General features: G+C 41.3%; 2 protein-coding genes across 5 annotated transcripts in view; both read left to right on the top strand.

Moving 5' to 3' along the window:
- Nucleotides 1–10236, top strand: part of VPS39 (VPS39 subunit of HOPS complex) — a 34004-nt gene extending 23768 nt beyond the window's left edge. For both annotated transcript variants that reach the window (XM_080996567.1, XM_080996566.1), the window contains 11 exons: nt 363–449; nt 957–1030; nt 2618–2716; nt 2987–3104; nt 3518–3646; nt 4267–4369; nt 5091–5136; nt 6539–6688; nt 7045–7179; nt 7396–7487; nt 8145–10236. In XM_080996567.1, the coding sequence (XP_080852693.1) occupies nt 363–449; nt 957–1030; nt 2618–2716; nt 2987–3104; nt 3518–3646; nt 4267–4369; nt 5091–5136; nt 6539–6688; nt 7045–7179; nt 7396–7487; nt 8145–8220 (1109 nt within the window). In that variant the 3' untranslated portion in view covers nt 8221–10236. The remainder of the gene's footprint in view (nt 1–362; nt 450–956; nt 1031–2617; nt 2717–2986; nt 3105–3517; nt 3647–4266; nt 4370–5090; nt 5137–6538; nt 6689–7044; nt 7180–7395; nt 7488–8144) is intronic.
- An 8319-nt stretch (nt 10237–18555) lies between these two features.
- Nucleotides 18556–22552, top strand: part of PLA2G4F (phospholipase A2 group IVF) — a 28041-nt gene continuing 24044 nt past the window's right edge. For 2 of the 3 annotated variants that reach the window (XM_080996599.1, XM_080996598.1), the window contains exons 1-2: nt 18755–18965; nt 20072–20144. In XM_080996599.1, coding sequence (XP_080852725.1) covers nt 18855–18965; nt 20072–20144 — 184 coding nt within the window. In that variant the 5' untranslated portion in view covers nt 18755–18854. Of the gene's footprint in view, nt 18676–18754; nt 18966–20071; nt 20145–22552 lie in introns of those variants that run through there. The other variant, XM_080996600.1, reaches the window with a different exon arrangement.

Below are 22552 nucleotides of genomic sequence, written 5' to 3'. Positions count from 1 at the left end.
TGTGTTCAGAGCTGGAATTGAGGTGAACTTGCTGTCTTTTCACACAAAAGTCCAATACTACTTAGTTTTCTTCATTTCAGCAGTCTAATTTAGGTGGGGAAAGTCATTTTGTTGCTGCTGTAAACAATCGGGACTCAGAAATTCTTGCCACATGACTGCAAAGCACCCAGAGATTTACCAGTAGATCCCAATCTACCTTCATGCTCATCTCCACCAAACAATATTGTATGTGTTTATGTAAGGGAAGACTGCTTCTGGTTTGTCATGGCACGAAACACACAGTTCTTCGTATTAACTGAGGGGCCTTGGTCATGGGTAACTAAAGGAAAATCCCAATAGGTCTTTCTTCTGTTTTTCTGCAGCTTTGCAGGTGCTAGTGGATCAGTCAAAGAAAGCTAACTCCCCCTTGAAGGGCCATGAGAGGACCGTGCAGTATTTGCAACACTTGGGTGAGTGCAGCTGAATATACTTTCTGTTTTCACATCTTGTCCTACCTTTCCATGGAACAAATACAGTAGATTGTGGTGGCTCACAAAAGTCAAATGAGAAAAACCCACCCCACACTCCAAAATAATTCACAGAATTATTTATGAGTCAGTTTCATAAATTTGGTTGACCATACAGTAAAAATATGAAAACCTGTGGACATCAGTCAACTCAGCCCAAAATTTTAAGTGAAGTGGGTTCTCTTGATCTCCCAGAGATGGAGCTTAAGCCTGATAGGCTTCTTTGGGAGCAGCATTAGAAATTATGGTGGCATTAACAGTCATGTCCTAATATTCAGAGAAAGGCATCCCAGCAGGGTAATTTTTCCCTAAAAGGGACTCAAGGCAGCTTGTAAAAAGTGCCTTAAAAAAAAAAAACTTTTTTAAAGTGATGGATCTAGTTGTCATTTACACCTTACTCTATAGCTTGCAGTCTAGTTCAATTCCATTTTGCTTTGTTTCTTATTCTAGGCACAGACAACTTGAACTTAATATTCTCCTATTCTGTTTGGGTACTTAGAGACTTTCCTGAAGATGGATTGAAAGTAAGCACACTTGGTCACATTTGAAAATAAAGGTGGAGAGAATTAGGGTGTGCCTACTGACTGCGCGGGTGGCGCTGTGGGTAAAACCTCAGTGCCTAGGACTTGCCGATCATAAGGTCGGCGGTTCGAATCCCTGTGATGGGGTGAGCTCCCGTCGTTCGGTCCCTGCTCCTGCCAACCTAGCAGTTCGAAAGCACCCCTAAGTGCAAGTAGATAAATAGGGACCACTTTATAGTGGGAAGGTAACGGCGTTCCATGTGCGGCGCTGGTGCTGGCTCGCCAGACGCAGCTTCGTCACGCTGACCACGTGACCCGGAAGTGTCTTCGAACAGCGCCGGCTCCCGGCCTCTTGAGCGAGATGAGCACGCAACCCTAGAGTCGGTCACGACTGGCCTTTGGGCAGGGGTACCTTTACCTTTACCTTTACTGACTGCACTGATGGTAAAGCAAATAATATTAGGCAGATCCTTCTAATATTTCACTCGCTTAGTTCACACTCATAAGGCTATCATAATTGTAAATAAAGGGCTGCTTTACTCAAGTCTAATGCACCATCAAATCTAATGCGCACCTTAATTTTCAGAACCTTGAAACTAAAAAAAGTATTTGCTGGCAAATGTAAATCTGCCATTGAATCTAATGCACACCTTAATTTTCATAATTTGGCCAAAAAAGGTGAGTGTTAGATTAAATATGGTAATATCTACCATAACATGTTGACAGAAGCCACAGTTACAAGTTAGCAATAACTCAGATTATCTGTTTGTATGCAGCAGCTTTGCAGTACTTGAAAAATGCATCTTCCTTACTTTATTGAAAGCTTATCTTGCTTATCCTTACTTACCAGTAATGTCTAGAGTCGACTAATGAAAGCAAAAAGAAGCTGTGAAGTACATCTAGGGTACATCAAGCCCACAATAGCTTTTTGAACCCAGTCACTGAAAGACAGGATGAAGTTGGTAGCTCTAAGTGAGGTTTCATCAAAGCTTGAGTTGCATCAGTTCTCGTTGTTTGGTTTTAGAAGACAATAATTGCCTGTTGCTGTGCTGAATGTGGCCTGGTTTGCACAACCTGGTAAACCAAATTATGACTTACCAAGGCTGCAAGCAGTTCTAGAAAAAAACTTCCAGTCAAGAACAAACCTTGACTACAGCTTGTGGTTAGGGCGGGGAGAGTTTAACCAAAAGTCCCAGTTCACATGACGTGCTAAGCCAAACCCTGGGTTAGTTCAGTGTGGCACAATAGTAAGACCAGGAAGAAGCAAAGTAGCTGCAAGTTCCTTTCCAGAACCCGGTCAATAAGTAGAGGTCATGAATGCATGCAATATCTCAGTTTAATAGGGACACTGGCTATAGAATGCTACTTGCTGATACAGAGAAATAGGGCAAGAGGTTTACCTGCAGTGTTCTGTGTTTGTATATTGTGCTTTCAGCTGGAGAAGGTTGAAGCTTAATTGCTGCTGCTCCTTCAGAAAGATATTGTGTGTCATTTTGGGGCTTGTGAATTGAAGTGTTTGACTTCCCTTGGAAAAATGAGTGTAAATGTACACAAATTAACTTTGTGAAATTCAACCTTTTTGACTGGCAGATATTCACAGAAGATCTTCCTGAAGTGGAATCCCTTCCTCGAAACAAAGTCCTCAGTTTCTTGATAGAGAACTTTAAAAACCTGGCTGTTCCGTACTTGGTAAGAACTCATGCTGTTACCTGCATGCCCTGTTCTGATAACAGCAGGTAGACTTCTAGGTCTATCTGACACAATTTTTGAAGGTGAGCAAATTATAAACATGTAGCAGTAGCTAATCCAGGACGTATGTAGCCGGTTTTGTAAGATTCCTGGTTTATATGAAGGAAGAAAAAAGTGGCTTCTCTTGAACACACATTGAAATATTTATGGGAAGAGGCAGGGTCTTCTACGGTCAGCTGTCATACATGGGTTGTGGACATGTATTTACAGGAACATATAATCCAAACCTGGGAAGAGGCTGGTTCAGAGTTCCACAACTGCCTGATTCAGCTCTACTGTGAAAAAGTGCAAGGATTAATGAAGGAATATCTCAGCTCTTTTCCTCCAGGTATTTTCACCCTTCGTCTACTTCACTGTGCCAAAATAAGAAACTATGGGACAAACTATGGAGAAGAGGTAGTTGAATAAAAGAATCGGAGGCAGCATGCTTCTGAATACCAGTTGCTGGCAATTGCAGATGGGGAGAGAACTGTTGGATTGGCCAGTGTGAGGACAGGAAGCTGGATTAGATGGACCTTTGTTTTTAAACACAAGGGTGATTCTGTAGATTGCAGACTGTAAGTAGCTACTGTTAGGCAATGTATCTCAGTTGTGCGCTGTTAGGAACATTATTAAATTTTACTTCCCATGAGATGTTCAGAAGCATCTTTGTTTCAGTGGGTCTCCTGTCTAATGGGAGTGGGACTTCAGATAACTTCATTTTATGGCTTCACATTTGCTGATGCTAACCATCTGTTTCAGATAAACCACCGGTGGCAGCTGGAGAAGAGGAGGGGGAACTCGGAGAGTATCGGCAAAAACTTCTTTTCTTCCTTGAGACTTCCAGTTGCTACAATGCTGAGCAGCTCATCAGTGACTTCCCCTTTGATGGTAAGAGATGGTGCAGCCTTATTGGTCTCCTTCATTCCTGGGGGCAATTAGCTATAGCTATTGCAGTGGAATCGTATTTTTTAGTCCTTTTTAAAAAAAATTAAGACATTTTAAGTGCTGGAAAAGAGAATGTAGCCAGTTATCCATGTCTCGGTAATGTAAAGGGATTTCCCCTTATTATTATTAAATTTTATATTGGCACCCGCTCCTTCCTGCCAAAGGAGCCTAGGGTAGCATGTCTGTGTTGGCCTATTGTGGAAGAGATGCTGCATAATGGCCCTTTATAAATATATCTGTTACTGTTGATGGAGGACAATTGACTGTTTTATGTGAAGAGCAATGTTTACAATGCTCACTGTTTGAAAAGCTATGGGTAACTGAAAAGTGGTGTACAGAGGAATAAAAACAACAACAACCGACAGTGTGATGCTAATGATTTCTAGGATAAGCTGAGCTCTTCCTCTTCCTTCTGCCCAGGTATTATAACAAAAGATGATCTTCCTCTGCTGCTTAGTTTCCTCTTGTCCTCTTACTCATTTTCATGACAAATTCCCATAGCCAACTTTGCAGAATTGTGTTGCTGTTGAAGGCAATAATAGCTACTTTTGTTCTGCCTGCAGGCCTCCTAGAAGAACGTGCTCTGCTGCTGGGACGGATGGGAAATCATGAACAAGCTCTCTTCATATATGTTCACATCCTGAAGGATACAAAAATGGCTGAAAAGTACGTCTCTGCTTAACAGTAACACTTTGTTAGTTTTTAAAGAAGCAAACCAACTTAGCAAACTTCTTACCTGTTTAAGTGGGAGGTGTAGTAATTTCCCACCTTAATGTAGTCATTTCCCACCTTAATTTGTCCCCCTCTGCATCGGGGGTCGCCAGCCTTTGTGGCACATCTGCTAACTAGAGAAACTGTTGCAGGCACCCCACACACATCACAGCCTATCGGAAAGGAAATGAGCCTAATCTGAACAAATGAAAGGTGGGGGAAAAGAGCCTTGTGTGTCTTATTGTAAGACGCCTATTAGCAAAGGGGTCCTAGTAGCCAGTTCATTAACAGTCTTAAGAACATAAGAAATTAGCAGTGCACTTACCAAGCGACCCTTGTTTGTTTTGTTGCATAGAGATATGATTCATTGTGCAAATATGTATGCATAAATATAACATAGAAAAATGTTTTAATCCTGGAAAGTATTTTTCTTTCTTACATGTGATCAGTCCTTTTTAACCTTTTAATTTGCAAACTGAGAAACCAGTTGATAGGCATCCATCTGCCTCGGGAGACAATGGAAGAGTTTGCCTTTGGGGGTAAAGTCAAACTGTTGGAAGGTTGCAGCACAGTACTCACTGATAATTGTAGGGTAATAAGTCAAAATATGTAAATTTTAAAATAAACTGGACTTCGAGGCCACTCTGAGTTTCCTGTATACGCTGTTGTGTTTCAGTTACTGTCACAAACACTACGACAAAAGCAAAGATGGCAGCAAAGATGTGAGTAGCTTATTTTCTGTTATCTTGGAGTTTACAAAACACGCTTCCTTTAATTATCCTGTTTCTGTTACATAGTTCGTAGCATCAACAAATTTCATGGCAGGTAATTGGAGTGAGTAAAAGATTTTATGCCCGAAACAAATGAGCTTGCAAGACTTGAAATTTTATAAGTATTCAAGTCATTTAAATACTCAGGTGTTGCTCGGTGTGTGTGTGTGCAAATCAAGCAATCTCTTATTTCCAAGCAAATTGCTTTGGAAAATATACTGTTGTATTTGAAGCAACTTCGCACCCTGCAGCGGTGAGTGAGGCTCATTGCTAAGGCCATCATTTCTCCCCTGGTGGAGGAGCTTCATCTGCCTCCTAGTATTATATTGCTACAAAACTTGTTTCAGGCAGTTACTGCACAGGCATGACTGAGCTTGTGTGGTTTCAGTTGGCCAGCCTCACACAATAGGTCCCTAGAGCAGCAGCAACCTCATCATTAGGCCCCCTTTCTTCCCATTAATCACAGTTGTGTGTGAAGTGGGAAAAGGAGTGGTGGCTTGGGCAGCAGGAGGCTATGTAGCTAACAGAGGATTAAATGGAGGGTAGAACAGGGCTACTAGCCACAATGGCTGTGCTCTGGCTCCACGGTCGGAGGTACTACAGTGGAACCTCGGGTTGCGGACATAATCTGTGATGGAGGCACGTAAGCAACCCGCAGCGTTCGCATCCTGAAGCGCTGCGTCTGCGCAGGCGCTGTCGTGATTTGGCGCTTCTGCGCATGCGCGAGAGGCGAAACCTGGAAGTAACCCATTCCGGTATTTCCGGATTTCCCGCAGTCCACAACCTGAAAACACGTAACCTGAAGCATCCGTAACATGAGGTATGAATGTAATGCTTCTGAGTACCAGCTGAACAGGAGGGAGAGCACTCTTGTGCTCAATTTCTGCTTGTGGGTTTCCCACGGATCTGGTTGGACACTGTAAGAACAGGATGCTGGACCTGATGGGCAGGCTCTTACATTTTTACAAGGAAATAGGTGTGTTTGCACGCTCACACATTTATGTCTGCTACGTAATTTTACCTTTGTACAGTAGGATTGTTTCTACACGTATGCATTGCACTATACCTTCCATTAGCAGGCATAAATACCTAAGGTTGTTGCAATATACTAATTAGTGCATTTCTTTCGCAGATAAAGATCAGCTTTAACTTCTGCAATAAATGTTTTCCCAGGAGCGCTGTGGACTCTTGTTCATACCATTTGAACAAGAGCTTATATAAAGTTGTAAATGCTTCTGGTCAAGATAAGAGTTTTGTTATAAGATGGGCACTGTCTCTGTCGTGGGGTGGCATACTTAGTCCCAGACATTTTGGAGTGGATTTTAAATACAGTGGTTTGCTTTGTGTCAAACAGGTATACTTGTCTCTTCTCCGGATGTACCTCTCACCACCTAGCGTTCACTGCTTGGGACCAATCAAGATGAAACTATTGGAGCCTCAAGCCAATCTCCAGGCTGCATTGCAGGTTTTGGAACTTCATCACAGCAAGTTGGACACTACCAAAGTAAGGATTATTATTTTTTAATGAAGCACACTGCATTGTGGAATGGAGTAGATATGATGCAAGAAACCTCTATTGCATATTGCATTAAAATAAACTAGCTTTTGTGTTTGAATACCCCTTTTTCTTCCACAAGCTGCTTGAAGGGCCACTTTCTTTGCAAATAAAATTAAGCTGTATCCAGAGAATTTGTTTTTTTAAAGAGTTAACATACACGTAACTTGTGAATTTATTTATACCAAATTTTGCAAGATATATTCCTCCCCCCGCCCATACTCACAACCATGAAAAGTTGGAATACTGGAACTGTATTTTGGAAGAATCCTAACATATTAATTTCCCTTTGGTTGTATCTGTAGGCAATAAACCTCCTCCCAGCAAATACTCAAATTAGCGAAATTCGAATCTTCCTGGAAAAAGTCCTTGAAGAAAATGCCCAGAAGAAAAGATTCAGTCAAGTACTTAAAAATCTTCTCCATGCTGAATTCCTGAGAGTATGTTGTTCATGTTACTTCTCCATATTTATCAAAGGGAATGTTTAAAGCAATTGTTGGGCTATTGTATGTGAGGGGGTTGTTTGGTAGAGAAATTGGTAAATTGTAATACCAAAAACAGCAACAATAATTAGTTTAACTGTTTTGAAGGTAATTTTCATATTTCTTCAGGGTGTGTGGGAATGTTCTATTCTATTTGTTCTTATTTTGCCATAGGTACAGGAGGAACGGATTTTACACCAGCAAGTGAAATGTATAATCACAGAGGAAAAACTTTGCAGTGTGTGTAAAAAGAAGATTGGAAATAGGTATGTGGAAATTGCTACTCAGTCTGATTTTTGCACAATTTTTGTGGAAGAGCAGCAGTAGGCTAGGATGCCTGCCGAAGCATTCTTAGAGTGTGCAGTTAATTCTCTGACAATGCACTCCTAAGCATGTTTATTCAGAAAAAAGAACTGCTAGATTCAATGAGAATTCCTCCTTGATAAGTAGGTATCAGGAGGGGGTATGGTGGTGGAATTCACTTGGCTTGCCTCTTAGCGTGAACTTTTCTGAATCAAATAAGTGAACTGACATAGCTATCCTTTGAAATTCATGCTTATTCAATGTTTGTGATGCAGTTCTCCAAAAAGGATGCACAAAAATGCAACATGAAAACTTCTACATGTCTGTGGTTTTGGAATTTTCGAAAATATCTTTTAAGTCTTGCCAAACACTAGATAAGCCACCTACTAGCAAGAAGGGAAGGAAACATGCACACGCTGCTACAGGAACACAAAGGAAACAAAACACTAAGAACTGCAGAGAGAAAGGCTGGTTGAGACGTGACCTTTCAAAAAGTATAGATTTTTGTAAAGAGGAGCCTGTTCTGTGTCCTTTTAAAGATAACTAAACCAAGTGGTGTTTTTAATATTATTTTTAAATTATTAAGATAACTAGATAACTTGATGCACCTCTTCCTATAGTGCCTTCGCCCGCTATCCTAATGCAATAGTCGTGCATTATTTCTGTTCCAAAGAAGTGAGTGCAGCAGACACCTGAAATGATTGTCATGTGGACTGCAGAAGCCATGGTGCTTACCTGGAAGGAGCGCGAAGAGAATTGGAGGCATTGGAGAAATTGGAGGAATCTTCTGAGGCATGTTGCTTACAAACAACTTGAGCCCCACGTCGCTTTACCAGATGACTCGCCATGTAATCTGCCAATGCTGGCATAGTAGGGGAAACTGACATCTAACTATTATTCTATATACTTGGCATCAGGTTAGCCTCAGAGCACTTCAGCATGAGGAAGAATGAAAGCTAAATAGCAACAAGATGCCATCACGCTCCAGTTTTTGTAGCAATTCTCGTTCCAAGGAAAACACAAGTCAAATTATCAAGTCAAGCAAGGCAGAAATGCATTTTGTGTTGGATTCTGCATTCTGATCATAGTTGGGGAAAATTATATGATTGTTTCATCAGCATTACATTGAGATCCACTTTTATCAGTCATTTGGAGGCAGGCACTTCCAGAGAGGCTGTACCCAGATTTCCTTACTGCTAATGTTGGATATAAATAGGCATTGGCCATCGAACATTATTCTTTGTATTTGGGAGTGGTTATCACCACTGATAGAAAAGTTCCAAGGGAACTAGTCTAATAATAATATGATCAGAACTGGAAAATGTGTATTTTTTTTTTGAGAAGCATGTAAATATGAGCATAATATTTGCACTGTGTATAGTCACTTTGATTATGAGTAGAATGAAAAGTGACAACGATTTTTCTGAAGGGAGGGGGAAGTAGCATCTGCACTTGTACCAAAAAGTTAAAGGAGCAACTTCTTTAAAAATCAGATTTCAAAGTGGGTGTGTGTTTTATATTGAGCACCTGGTCTACACTTTGGAGTCACTATTATGTTGAAGTGGTTAAGTCTTCATGAATACTCCAGCTTTTGAGTAATGCAGACACTTCCATTGCAGTATTTTTAGTTCCCTATTATGTTCCCACTGGTGCTCCTCTGTAGCTTTGTTGTACCCTCATTGCTGTGATACTGAAAAACCCTGGGCCCTTGCAGGTTGTAATGTTATTGTCTTAACATTATTTTTAAAAGCCTAATCTTTTATGAAGGTGATAAAGATGAATTTGAGAGTTCAGCAGCAGGTGAACAAAGGCTTGTAGTAGGAGCAATTGGTTCAGAGGATCTGAATGGGGAAGTTATCTCAACATCCCATAACAGCTATTTATTATTTTTTAGTTTTTTGTGACTGTAATCATTCAGTGATTTATAGTTTTTGGCAGAAAGTCACCATAGTTGAGGAAATAAAAGTTAAGGAAAAGCCTTTCTATGCTGTTTTGATTTCACTACGTGCTTGGTAAGATCCTAAGATGAGTGAAACACTAGGATAAATTTAGTGCGCAATTTGATCTGCTGCAAAACAGCTTGGCCTTTTCTAAGAGCTGCTTCCCTGGCTACCTTAAGCACACTGTCCAGTGAAGTCTATCCTCAATGTCACATCTATTTCTGTGTTATGTGCAGTGAATACCAACTGTGTCTTACTGCTGGGTTTGGGATTTGTTCTTCTGCTAAGATTAAACTGATTTTTGGTACTTTGTTCCCTTAAATCCATAGTCAATGCAGTATGTTTATTGCTTTTGTTCAGCTTCCTAGACTAGTGAGGTACTACAGGTGAAGACTACACGAGATATTAATATGTAAAGGACAGCAAAATGAAGTGTTTACATAGAAACTATTATTTGTGCAGTCCATTCTGACACAGATTAATGATATGTCTGCTGCCAGTAAAGCCACATGCTCCACTGAGGCATCTCAAGTGTACTTTTCTCCTTCACAGAAAAGCTTTTATGTGCCTCGATTCAGCTTCATTGCATACCTTCTGCAGAGAAGTGGCTTACGCTATAATTGCCTGCTGGTAGCCTTGCACAGTGTCTGGGATTCACTAACTGTACAACAGGTTAATTTGAAGCAATAAATTATTATAAATATTTGGGAAACCTGCATATTCTTTCCCCCCTTAAAATAAAATTTTATATTGTACTTCCTTTTCAGACTTAGCTGTGTGCAGTCTCAAACATTAATTCTTGTCATTAAAGGTTTTTTATACAGGTTGTGTGATTCAGACAAAGGATGTTGCCAATCTAGTTCCCAAAGGTGAGGCACAGTTGCTGCACTACAGAATTGTTGCTGTTCAAACCTGAACCACAGGATCTACCTGTATTATGACATTCAGGTTTTTTAATCATGCTGTGCTATTATTTCAGAAGCTGTTCACATTTAGCCTACATTTTCAAGTATGACCTTTAAACAATATTTTGCTGATATCTGGAAATACAAGTTGGAAAACTTCTTAAAATGATAACAGATTTTCATGTAGACAATGCAGGGTTAGAAGTAGTAAATAAAGCTTTCTAGATGACAGTTATTTCAATTGATTCTTTCTCAAGCAGTTCCATTGATCTTTTAATAGGTCTACCCAGGAGTAATCAGGCAGTGGTGTGCAAAGTATTTAGGTTTCCATTGTCCTGAGCATTCACGATGTGTTACTGTAGTGTAAGAGTCATGACCTTTCTCATTATATTGCCAATGCATTAGTGACATGGACATGGTATCTGAAGAAGTGTGCATGCACACAAAAGCTTATACCCAGAACAAACTTAGTTGGTCTCAATTTGGACCAACTGGACAATTTATATATATATATATTATATGGACATGGGGTGTTAGGGGATAAGTAGTACGTTGTGCTCCTTCTGGGGTAGTTTGTCCACCTTTGCTCCCCACTTTGCACTCCGCTCTCACCTGTGGCTCCTAGGAGCTGTCAGCATGTGACAGCAACCACACCCCAGGAACAGCTTTGACTGGTTGGCTAAACCAGGTGAGAGTAACTGATGGGTCTCAGACCCTTGGTGAGTTGCATGCGATTTCCATCGCATCCAAAGACAGGTTCTGGCAAATTGAGTGGATGAGACCTATAGTGGGTCCCAGCAGTCCAAAAGGCAGTTTCTGCATGTGCTATAGAGGGGCAGACGGGGCTTGTCCACCTAGGAAGGTAGGCCATCTAGAAGGAAAACTCTGATCCTAAGCCTCTGCTACCTAGCACAACATTTCCAAGAGAAGAAAACGCTAAGGAGTAAACCCTACACAAATATGGAGTGGAGTTCCCTAAGATGGTTGGATGGCACCTTGTACGCCTCCTTCCAGTAACCCCTGCAGCCAACTTGTGCCGCATCAGCAAGGCCGAGAATGAGGTATTGTCATTTGAGCCGCCCAGGACCTCCATCCACACTGCCCAGATTTGCACCCCAGGGAGGTAAATTCATCCCCAGAGGCACATCCCATTATCTGTCAAGACAGACAGATGCCAACAGTGACATGGAAAGAAATTAGTCAGCTCTAATTCTTTTTAGAGATTGAGCATATGCTGAAAGAATGTAGATGGGTAAACAATCCTTACAACCCCATTGGCAAAATAACATGTGGATTGTAGTAAGGCAACTAGCTCAGGCTCAGCCTCTCGGTATCCTATAAAGAGGTCAACAAACTGGAACTTGGAGATGTGTTCTCATAACCACTATTCTGTAAAAATATGATCCAGTTTTTGCAATTATTTCAAAAATCCCTGCATTTCAAATTTCTTTTTAGTTTCCCATTCCACAGGACATCGGAAGAATAACTAAAGATGCTAACTAAATAAATTTCATAATCTCTGCCATAAATGGTTTTCCCAGAAAGCTGATACATGATTATTGAGATGTACCATTTTTAAATCAAATAAGCAAAACAGATCAATCTAAACATTTATGTTCACTATCTAAAAATACTGATTTAAGAAATATGGATTGTATTCAATGTGTAATATTAAGCAGATTGTTGTCTTAGCACAAGGTTTTCCTTGCACAACTGAACAATCTTTCCCTATTTGCCCTCTAAATTTGGGAGTTCCCCTCAATCCTCCAGAATAGATTTGGGGATGGTAGGGACGGAATCCTGTTGCGCTAGCATTAATCCTTGCACTAGTGTAACTGTTTAGTCTGCCCCATGCAACAACGTGTCAATATGACTCAGTATTTGGAAACGTTATTTCCAATGAAGACACATTTGAATTGTCTCCTCTACAGTGGTTTAAAATGGATCATTAGACAAAAGAAATAGCTCAGGGTCAGGATTGCCATACGTCCGGAATTTCCCAGACATATTCGGAATGCTGCAGCCGCAAGCAGTGTCTGGGCAAAAATCGGTGAAATGTCTGGGAATATCTGGACGTATGGCAGTGTTGTTTTTGCTGATTTTCCTCAGAAATAGCTCAAAAACATCCAATTTCTTTGCGAATTAACTGTAGAAGGGAAATACATACCATAAAAATGGAAAAAGTCTTAAAAGAGCAGGAGCATATGTTACAGATCTATATGCTGCCTGTAGTCTACAAAGTACAGGAAAGGGTGCTACTGAAGATCTTGCTGCATCAAGTCCACATCCAATAAGGCCAGCTGCTTTGTCTTGTTGGCTGCAGAAGCTACAGCCAGTGGTGACTACCAGGAAACTTGATGGTTTACTACCTAAACTTATAAATGCTTGCCTCACTTTGTGGATGGCAGCTTCTGTTTATTAGACAAGAATAAGCAGTTGAGTTCCTAAACCTCAGAAAACATTTTTTTCTATGGATTCCAAAGTAGACTTTTAAGTATTGTATGTGTGCACACGCACACACATACGAACACAGAGCATATGTATTTGCACCATTTCTAGATTGAGCAGATTCCTGTCGACCAAAAACTTATGTATTCCACACATTCTTTTGTAGGTATTGAGTACGTTTTGTGTTATCAGTTTAATATTTTAAAAACTGCAGGAATTAAGGGAATACATTTTCACCCAGGCAATAGCAGAGGAAGTACAACAGAACTACCACAGTACTGGCAGAAGTGGGCAGTACTGGCAGACTCTAGTTATTCTATGCATCTTGTTTGGGATATATTTAAATCCATTACTTTTAGCCTGTTATCATTAGTTTCTCTCTTCAACTAAATTTCCTTTCTGTCCTTAGTATGTCTTCCAGCTTACCAACCTAGACCCTGCAACAATCATCCTAGACCCTTCCTTGTGTGCTTCTCCTATGAGAGGTCAGGAGGGTGGCAATAGGAGAACAGGCCTTTTCTGTGGCAGTACTGTATAGAAATTTAATAATAATATCTCAACCACCACAGACTCACAAACTTTTGTAATGCATTTGTATTTGTCCTGACCGTTTTAGGCTGAAGACGTACAGTGGAAGTTTCAAAATATATCTAATGAATAATGCTGCCACTGAATAGCTGCACTGAAATCATTATTGTCTACAGGAGTTGAACTTATTAAACTGTAGGAAGCTTGCATAAGTATTGAAACACGTTTGTAATCTCCCTTTCTCACTTGGGCAATTATTGGATGTGGTTGCAGCATTGCTTTTTGCACTACTTTGTATATCTCAGTAGAACAGTGGCACAGGGCCAATGGTGCACCAAGGTGAGAGAAAAAAATAACAGGCAGAGTTAAGCTGCAGTATGCACAATCTTTGAAAGCACTGAAATGTTGGCATGATTAATGAATTTGGGGTGAAGCGTATAGATGCATTCTGTCCTTTTTGTATGCAAAAAATAAAACCAACCTTAGCTGTAATTTTTAAGCTTTCCCATTTGCGTTTATAAATGACAGGTGTGTTCTATATAACACCAAGGTTGTGAAAATAAATATGAAGACACATTCAAGAAAATTGAGGTCTACATCTTGCAGTCAATGGACTTCTTTTGTGCAGAATATTGATCTCTGTGGCTCTAATTTCAGAAGTAAAATAAAACAAATTCTAATATTCAAAATTAGGCAATAAATGCACATATGTTTATACTTGACCAAAGAATCCACAAGTCCATTTAAAACCACAAAATAAGAAGTTACAACCTAATAGCCAAACTACAAATACTAGGTCTGTGAGCAAGCACAAGATTTACCTTGTAGCTGGATCTGCTCTGTGGTGGTCTAATTTGTTCTGTTATTTGGATCTGAATCTGATCTGTTAAAACTGAAGCTCTGTTTCATTCCCATTGACTATAATGAGGGATCTGTAAATGGCTATTGCTTTTTTTCCTTTTCACATAAGTGGATGAAATTTGATGAGAAAGGAACACAGATTAAGCCTTCAAATTTCAGAGAGACTTATGCAGGGAAACTTTAAAGTTTCTAACTTTTTATTTTCTGCCAGCATTCAATGCATATTGTAAAAACTGACACCCTTTCTTTTTTAAAGGTTTTCATGGATAACAAAAGTACAAATAGTGTCTGTTTTCAGTTCATAGTCTTCTACAGGTCAGTTACATTTGATGTGAGACACTACTATCTGCATTGTGAGCTTGGGGGAGACATATGGGGAGAGAGAGGTGTGGGGGAGAAGGTGGGTAGTGTTTTCTCCTTCTTTTGCATAGTGCATGTGGGAGGTTTTGTGTCAGCATCACGTGGATAGGTCCTTTATCCATTCATTCATTTATTTCTGTTGGCGATGCTGAAGATTGGGAGCCTAGAGTATGGTTGGTTGCATTGGGTTGATTGCAGTGAGTTCTGTTTTTGTGAGTGGGTGGGTGATAGCTGTTGGGTCAAATTAGCCGTATTGATCCTACAACGGCAGACTTCAAACTGGGTGAAAAATAGCAATCACATTCCCTCCCTTAGTTTGAAAAACATGCATGAGTGCCCCTACATAAGAAACCTGTTAGCGTTTGGACAAATAGGTCCAGAGGGCATCATGCTGGCTGATTTTACTTTTGTCATGGAAAGGGTTTTGCGGGTGAAGAGGATGCCATTCCTCTTTCTGGAAGTACTCCTCATGACAGCCTTTCAATGAAGAAAAAAAGTGAGTGCTATTATTTTAGTTGTTGGCAAGGAAAAAGAACAATTGGGAAAGAAGTAGGCCACCCCAACAATGAACTCTACTTCTGCCCTGTAGTCATAGCCAAAATTTGAAGGAGCCTGATGACCCACATGGATAACCTGGAAGTAAAAAGGTAAAAGGGTGAATGACCCCCGGACAGTTAAGTCCAGTCAAAGGCGACTATGGGGTGCAGCGCTCATCTCACTTCAGGCTGAGGGAGCCAGAGTTTGTCCACAGACAGCTTTCTGGGTCATGTGGCCAGTAATGACTAAACTGCTTCTGGCGCAACGGAACACCGTGATGGAAGCCAGAGCACACGGAAATGCCATTTACCTTCCCGCCACAGCAGTATCTATTTATCTACTTGCACTGGGATACTTTTGAACTGCTAGGGAATTGCCTCTGAGTGCACAGAAGTAGATAAGTATAGGGTTGTGCTGCAGTCTTTATTTAAAGTGATGGGTTGGTAGTTCCTAGAGAACAGCACTTCCTTCCACTTCTGGCTTTCCTGCTGTGGGGAATGGCTGCCTCCCACATGAACAGACTCCAGCCGTGCCAGTAATTCAGGGCTGATATGGGGGTAATTAGCCCTGGGAGACTCCCCAGGGTGGGGGAGGACTGTCTCACAGACCCGCGGATCGTCCGTGATCTGTCGGCTGGCATCAAGGTTTGCAGGGGTCTAAGAGCATGGCACAGCTGGCACCCTCCAGAGCCGCTCCTACATGCAGGGGCACCTGTTCCTTAAAAATTAATAAGATTTGACCAAAGAACAGGAATGTTCTGGACTGATAGAGGTAAAAGAAATAATCTGCTGAATTATACAGTCACTGGATGACAAACTCTTGACTTCAAAGAGACTCAAATCTTGACGTTTGGATTAAAAGAGGTGAGCGGCTGCTGTTCCTTTGTTTCTTTGCAATTTGCCATCTCATGATTTGGCGAACCTCACCAAGGAAAAATTAATTACTTAAAGGATACGCAGGAGGGGTAAAAATTATTTGGAAGTACAGTTGTACAGTTCTTGACGGGAGAGTCTCAATTAGAATTGATAAAATAAGATCAGACCTGGAGGCATCTGGGACGGAGGAGGGTGCAAGATGGTAGCAGTTGCTGTTGCGTACAAAAAGAACAAATCTTGTTTTGAGGTGGCCGGAAATATCTTTGGATTACAAAAGGGTGTGTTCTACATAAAAATGCGCTTGCTTGCAGGGATTATATTTATATATGGTTTAATCTAAAAAGAATGCAGGTGGATTTCCAACTTTTAATTGTGACTTAGTGGCGTAGCCACTGGCAGAAGTTTTAATCAGACTTGGCAAAAGATGAAGGAGGCTTGGACTGAGAGAATGGAGATTGTGACACAGATGAAATAGAAATGAACTTTCCCCCTCAGGCGGGGGGGGGGGGGGCGGAAGATATCTGGTGGATTATAACATGGGAAATTTCACATCATACAGTACATTTCTTTGCATGGATTATAGTTATAAGAAGTGAAAAAGAAGTTGAATTTCGGGTCCTGGCTGTCCCTCTAAGGTCCTGGGGCGGCGGCGGGGGGGGGGGGGGAGTTTTGGATTCTGAGGAAACTGAAAGATCACCAAAAGATTGCTTTGTGAAACTTTCCCTACAGCATTTTTTATTTTCTTCGGAAGAACTCGGTAATAGCTTCTCTAATACTCTGAGAGCTTGCTACGTCATTAATCGTTGTACTGAAGGAAAGTTGGAAGACAGCTCAAAGCCAAGAAACAAGATGAAGGAATGAGGGGAATGAAAGGAGGACTAGCGCTGGAAAATCATTGCTGGGTAACAACACAGAAACAACTCTTCTGCATGCTAACAGCTAAAATGGTTATGCTTTAAATAATTTTAATAACTTATTGTTCATGGAGCACATCCCACCGAATTGCAATTATTGGACACATTTGAAATATTAGCTAATTAAGACAGATGAAAGAGGAAACGGCACTGTTAATCTTAATTTTGGACTTTCAGCCCAGGACTTTCAGCGGGAGGAGAGGTCACCGAGAGAGAATGTTTTTCAAATAAGCTAATAAAGGAAATATGGAATAAAAGCCCCCTGTGTGCTAATTAGATATAAAGACCTGTTAAAACAAGATTTTGAGTCACATCCCAGAGACTGACAGATTGATAAGATGAAGATGAACAATTAGAATTTTGAAATTGGAACCGATAAGCAAGAAAGCAGAACATAAATAAAATACATTACCTCTAGAAACCAGAACATGGGGAGTCCCTGGAAATTAATTGAATTTAATTTGGAATACATAATTGGCGATAGTGTATATGATTTGATATGACTGATCTGATTTGTGAATAACGAAGATTTTTATTGGAAAATGAATAAAAATTATTTATATATATATAAAAAAGAACAGCACTGCCCCTCTCTTTTTGTCTCAAATGCAGTACATTGTCCTCAGGGTGTTCCTATATTCCAGGTGTGGCAACATTCCTTGACTCATAGCCCAGTGGATGGTGAACATATTGTGCAGATGTTCCTCCTTCTAATTATCCTATTGCACCCCCAAAAAAGTACCCCCCCAGTCTTATGCCATTCAGCTGCCTAATTGCACCTTCCTGGTGTCATTTACCAAGCTGAGCTACCATTGGTGTCATTTACTTCCTTGGTGTCATTTACCAAGCTGAGCTACTACTGCTCAGATTTAATTACTTTAATATACTATTCATCCCCACCACTGTCCTTCAAGTTCCCCATTGGTACTGTGAGATTAGAATAAGGACTTCTATCATCATGCTATTTCCCAATAGTTCTTACTGGCTTGAGTGAGCACACTGGGAAAAAAGAATTTGTAGTGGTAACAGGGGTACCAACTTGAATAAAATATTGGGAGGGAGCAGGTAAGACCCGCCCCACATAATTGAGCACAAGATGCAGTACACACACACCATTTGAATGGCAATACCCATTAATTTTGGGCAGGCCTGGCCCCCTCAAATATTTTACGGGGGGGGGGGGCCTAAAGGGATCTCACCCCCTAAGAGTTGGCTCCTCTGAGTGGTACTTACTTTGAGTAAGAACTGGGCACCAAACCTGTCTTGGTTATTAAAGCTCAGGTGTATACTGTGTAACTGAATTCATTTGTTCAGTAACTTAATCCCGCCCCCCCCCCCCCGGAAAAATATCCCCACAAAGCAGAAGAAATAAATGTATAAGCTCACAGAGCTACAATTCAGAGTTCCCCAGGGATGAGGGATTGATTGTTAAACCACTCTGAGAACTGCTGCTGTGTAATAATAATAATAATTTTATCATTTATACCCCACCCATCTGGCTGGGTTTCCCCAGCTACTCTGGGCGGCTTACAGCATATATAAAATTGTAAAACATTACAATTGTGTGAGGGGAACCAAATATTTTCTGGGAACTGAATGTTTCTCAGCTGTGAAAGGTTGGAGTTCTGACCTGGCAGAGAGAAAGAGAGAGAAAGCACGCCTACCTAACTCTTTGAAAGCCTGGCCTTTTCCGTCCAGGGTGCCCTGCCTTTTCCAGAAGTGCTTCCAGACCAGTCACCCTCTTTGCCCTGCCTGCTCTTCCGTCTGAAGCGAACCCTGCCAGGTAGGCAAGCTGCACACCTGTGGCACTTTAAGCCCCGCCCCCTCCCCGCGCGCCAGGGCCGAGCTCCGTGACCGCGGCGAGCGCGAGGCCAGGAACAACTCGGCCCAACCTGCGCGGAGGATTCCCCGCTCTTCTCCCGCTCTTGGCTGGCTGTGGCCGCGCTCAGAAAAAGGCTCCTCATGTTCCGGCAGGTGCTGCGGGGCCGCTTGTCGCCCCACATGCTGCCCCTCATGGCTGCCGTGCTGCTGGAGCGGAAGGGGAGGAAAGAGACGGGCTTCTATCACTGGAGGGTAATGTGAGGCTTGGGGGAAAAGTGCCGCCCGCTTCTTCGAGGAAACCTCCGCGTGCATAAGCCGTAGCAATTTTAGTTTCTCGTGTTAGGGGGCGATTTTCGCCTCAAGGCGGAACCAAACAAATAGTTTGTTGGGACATCTGCGGGAGGAAGGGGCTTTATTTATCTGCCTCTGTTTTAATTTTAACGTTTTCCAGCTAAATAGGGTGAGCAGGGGCGAAGAAGGAACGGCGTCCGGTAACCTTAGTGGTTGGTAGCGCCTCTGAAATTTCAGCTCTGCAAGCTTTTCTTAACTTTGCAAAGGAAGCTTCAGCGACCTCAGCGGTTCTGTCGTTTCTCGTCTTCCTCTATTTATCTCCAGTGGAGACTTGATCCAAAGTGAGAATTTTAAGCTGCACGCTTGCTTTGGGAGAAAGCCCCCTGCAATTTAATGGGACTTCTAAGCAGACAATGGTTAGGGATGTGTTGTTAGGGACGCTGCTGTTAGTAGATTCTGCAGGAAACAGCGCAAAGCCAGGTTTACTTCTGGGATAAAAGAGCCTAGTCAGAAGAGTGTTTGCAATATCATCTGTGTAGAATGAACCAAATTGTTCGGTCTATAATCACTGACAAAAAAGAGTGCTGTATTTGTTTTTAGGAATTTAAGAACATAGATTGTCAGTCCATTTAGCTTAGTATTGTGATTCAGACTGGCAGGGACTGTCCAGAGTTTCAGGCAGGGATCAAACATGGGACCTCTTGCATATGAAGCATGTGCTTTTCTGTGCCTTCTGTCCCCCGACTTTGATGGTGGTGTGGGGGGTTGAAAGAGTGTTGCTCAGCCATCAAGTGAAACCGTTTTTTAACAAATTAAAAAATGACTTATTAGTGACAGTGTCAAATCCCAGTCAGAAATACAGGCTAATATGGGCTGTGTGCGCATGTACCTTGAAAGCACATTTGAAGCATGTTTCCCCACTCAGAGAATTCTGGGTACTGCAGTCTCACTTTTCGTTTACAATGGATCTGTTAGTACAAGTCTAGCTGCTGTGTGGAATGTTATCTTTTTGCATGTTTGCTAGGCATAGTTAATGTTCAATGTAATTCAACTTACTATCATTGCAGCGGGAGAAGCACCCTTACTATAACCTCACAGTGAAAATCCTCCGAGCCAGAAACATTAAAGGAACAGATCTTTGTGAGTGTCTGGAGACTTTATTTTGCTTATTCTCTGAACTGATCCTCCACATGTCTTATTATTATTAACCAGGGTCAGCAAACTTTTTCAGCAGGGGGCTGGTCCACTGTCCCTCAGACCTTGTGGGGGGCCGGACTATATTTTTTGGGGAAAATGAACAAATTCCTATGCCCCACAAATAACCCAGAGATGCATTTTAAATAAAAGGACACATTCTACTCATGTAAAAACATACTGATTCCCGGACCGTCCGCGGGCCGGATTTAGAAGGCGATTGGGCCATATCCGGCCCCCGGGCCTAAGTTTGTTTACCCATGGTTAAGACAGTCTCTTCAGCAGATTGATTTGCTGTGCTGTTGTGAAAATTACTGAAACATATACAAGCAAAAAGCAATGTGTTTCTAATAATAGACATAAGAAGAGCTAAGAGTCCATTTAATTCACAATCCTGACTCCCACAGTGATGATTCGGACACCTAGAGAGCCCATCCAGCTTCTTCTTGTATACACCAGTAGTAGCCACATGTCGGACTACAACTCCTATTAGCCATAGAAAGTGTAGCCACTATATGGAAGTTGAGAACATTTGAATGGCACCATATTGGTTACCTCTGGTCTACGCTGTCTGGGAGTGTCTCTCTAGTGTTTCATACAGGTTTTCCTTGCTGTGGGTTTGGCCATGTTTAATTTAGTTTCCCTGACTGATCTGGATCTTAACCATTCATGCTGAGTCCAACTTGTCAAAAGTGGCTCATGATTTCACGACCTCTGTGGCAGCCATGGGTTTGCCTCAAATTCTATCTGAGCCAAAATATGAGGCAGCACACATTTTGGAATTGGGGTTTGTGTGGAATAGATAGGGGGAAATGATCTGTGGGTGTGGGAAGCCCTTTTTGGTTTTGTTGCTTTATTTTGTTTATAAAAAAAAAATATGCTCTGCTTCCTGCACAAAGCAGTTTATAGTCTGCAATAAAAACCATCTCCACCTGGCAATAAAATATAAAATACAACTGAACAAACAAACAAAAAGCATAAAAAGTGGAGTCCATTAATAAACTATAAAACCTAAAGCAGGTCACAGAAACCTTTGAAAAACAACAAGAATTAATGTCCAGTAGGGGTGGGGATGGGGCTGGTTATTGTTTTGTTTGTTATTATGTTATGTATTTTTGTGGTTTTATGCTATAAACTGCCCTGGGATCCTCAGATGATGGGCAATATATATATATTCAACCAATAATAAATGAATAAATGAAACGTGTAAATTAAACTAGGCTAATTTGAGAACGCTTGAGAGAAAAGAAACGTTTTCAACAAAATGTTGAAAACTTAACAATGTTGGGACATGCTTGCTTCTTTTCTCAATAAAGAGAATTGCTTCACTTCTAGAGGAAGAGAATTCCAGAGAGCTGGTGCCACAACAGTGTTAATGTGCTCAAGTAGCAGCATGTGTTACCATCATCAACAGAACTAAGTGACTAGGTTAGGGTGTGGATGTAGGGGAAGAGGTGGTTTCTTGGATAACCTGATCCTGAACTGTTAGGGATTTATATACTAGTAGTAAAAAATTGAATGTAGATCAGTAGCAAATTCGCAGCCAGTGTAGCGTTTTCAATGGCAGTGTGACATCTTATCAATAGGTTGTCCCAGACCCCAGCTGTGCAGCAGTTCTCAGTGACACAGCATTAACCTTTAGGCCACCTATAAATAACATCTGCAAAAGAACCAAATTTGTTGTTATGACCCTGGAGGCTGATGAATACAGATGGTTTTCTGAATCTTGGGGGCAGGGGATGGGACTTCCCCATATAGCTTCACGTTGATATGCAGAAGACATCCAGACACTTGCACTTAACTGTCCATTAATGACCATCGGCTCTAACTCTCATTTCCCTCTATTCATCCTAATTGAGGCTGTCAAACCATTAAACCAAAGTCTCAAGACAATTTTGGGCTGAATGAGGATGAACAAATTGAAACTTTTTCCAGATAGGACAGAAGTACTGTGGAAATTGGCTACTCTAGATGGAGATATGCAAGCCATCTTAGATGTGGTTCCACTCCCTCTGAAGTACCAAGTATATGTTTGGAAGTAGTACTGGACTTCAGGCTAAGTAGGCAAGCTCAGGTGGCAGCAGTAACTAATAGTGTTTTTTATCTACATAGGCTGTTATACTAACTGAGATCCTATCTAGAGACCTTGCCTCTGTTACCCATCTTGCTTGAAACATGCAGGCAGGACTATTGCAAAAATAGTTGACATAATGAATGTTAAATAGGGGGGAAACCCCAATAAATGTCTCTTGCATAACTTACTTTGAGTGGAATCTGGACTGTTTGCAGTGCATGCTGAATTAATATAGAACAACAGTGAAAGAAAAAAAGAAAGAAAGAAAGAGGTCTTTTTG

This window comes from Podarcis pityusensis, assembly GCF_964106645.2.
Source record: "Podarcis pityusensis genome assembly, chromosome: 1".
Taxonomy (NCBI): Eukaryota; Metazoa; Chordata; class Lepidosauria; order Squamata; family Lacertidae; genus Podarcis; species Podarcis pityusensis.
This window is presented reverse-complemented; position numbering and strand designations above follow the sequence as displayed.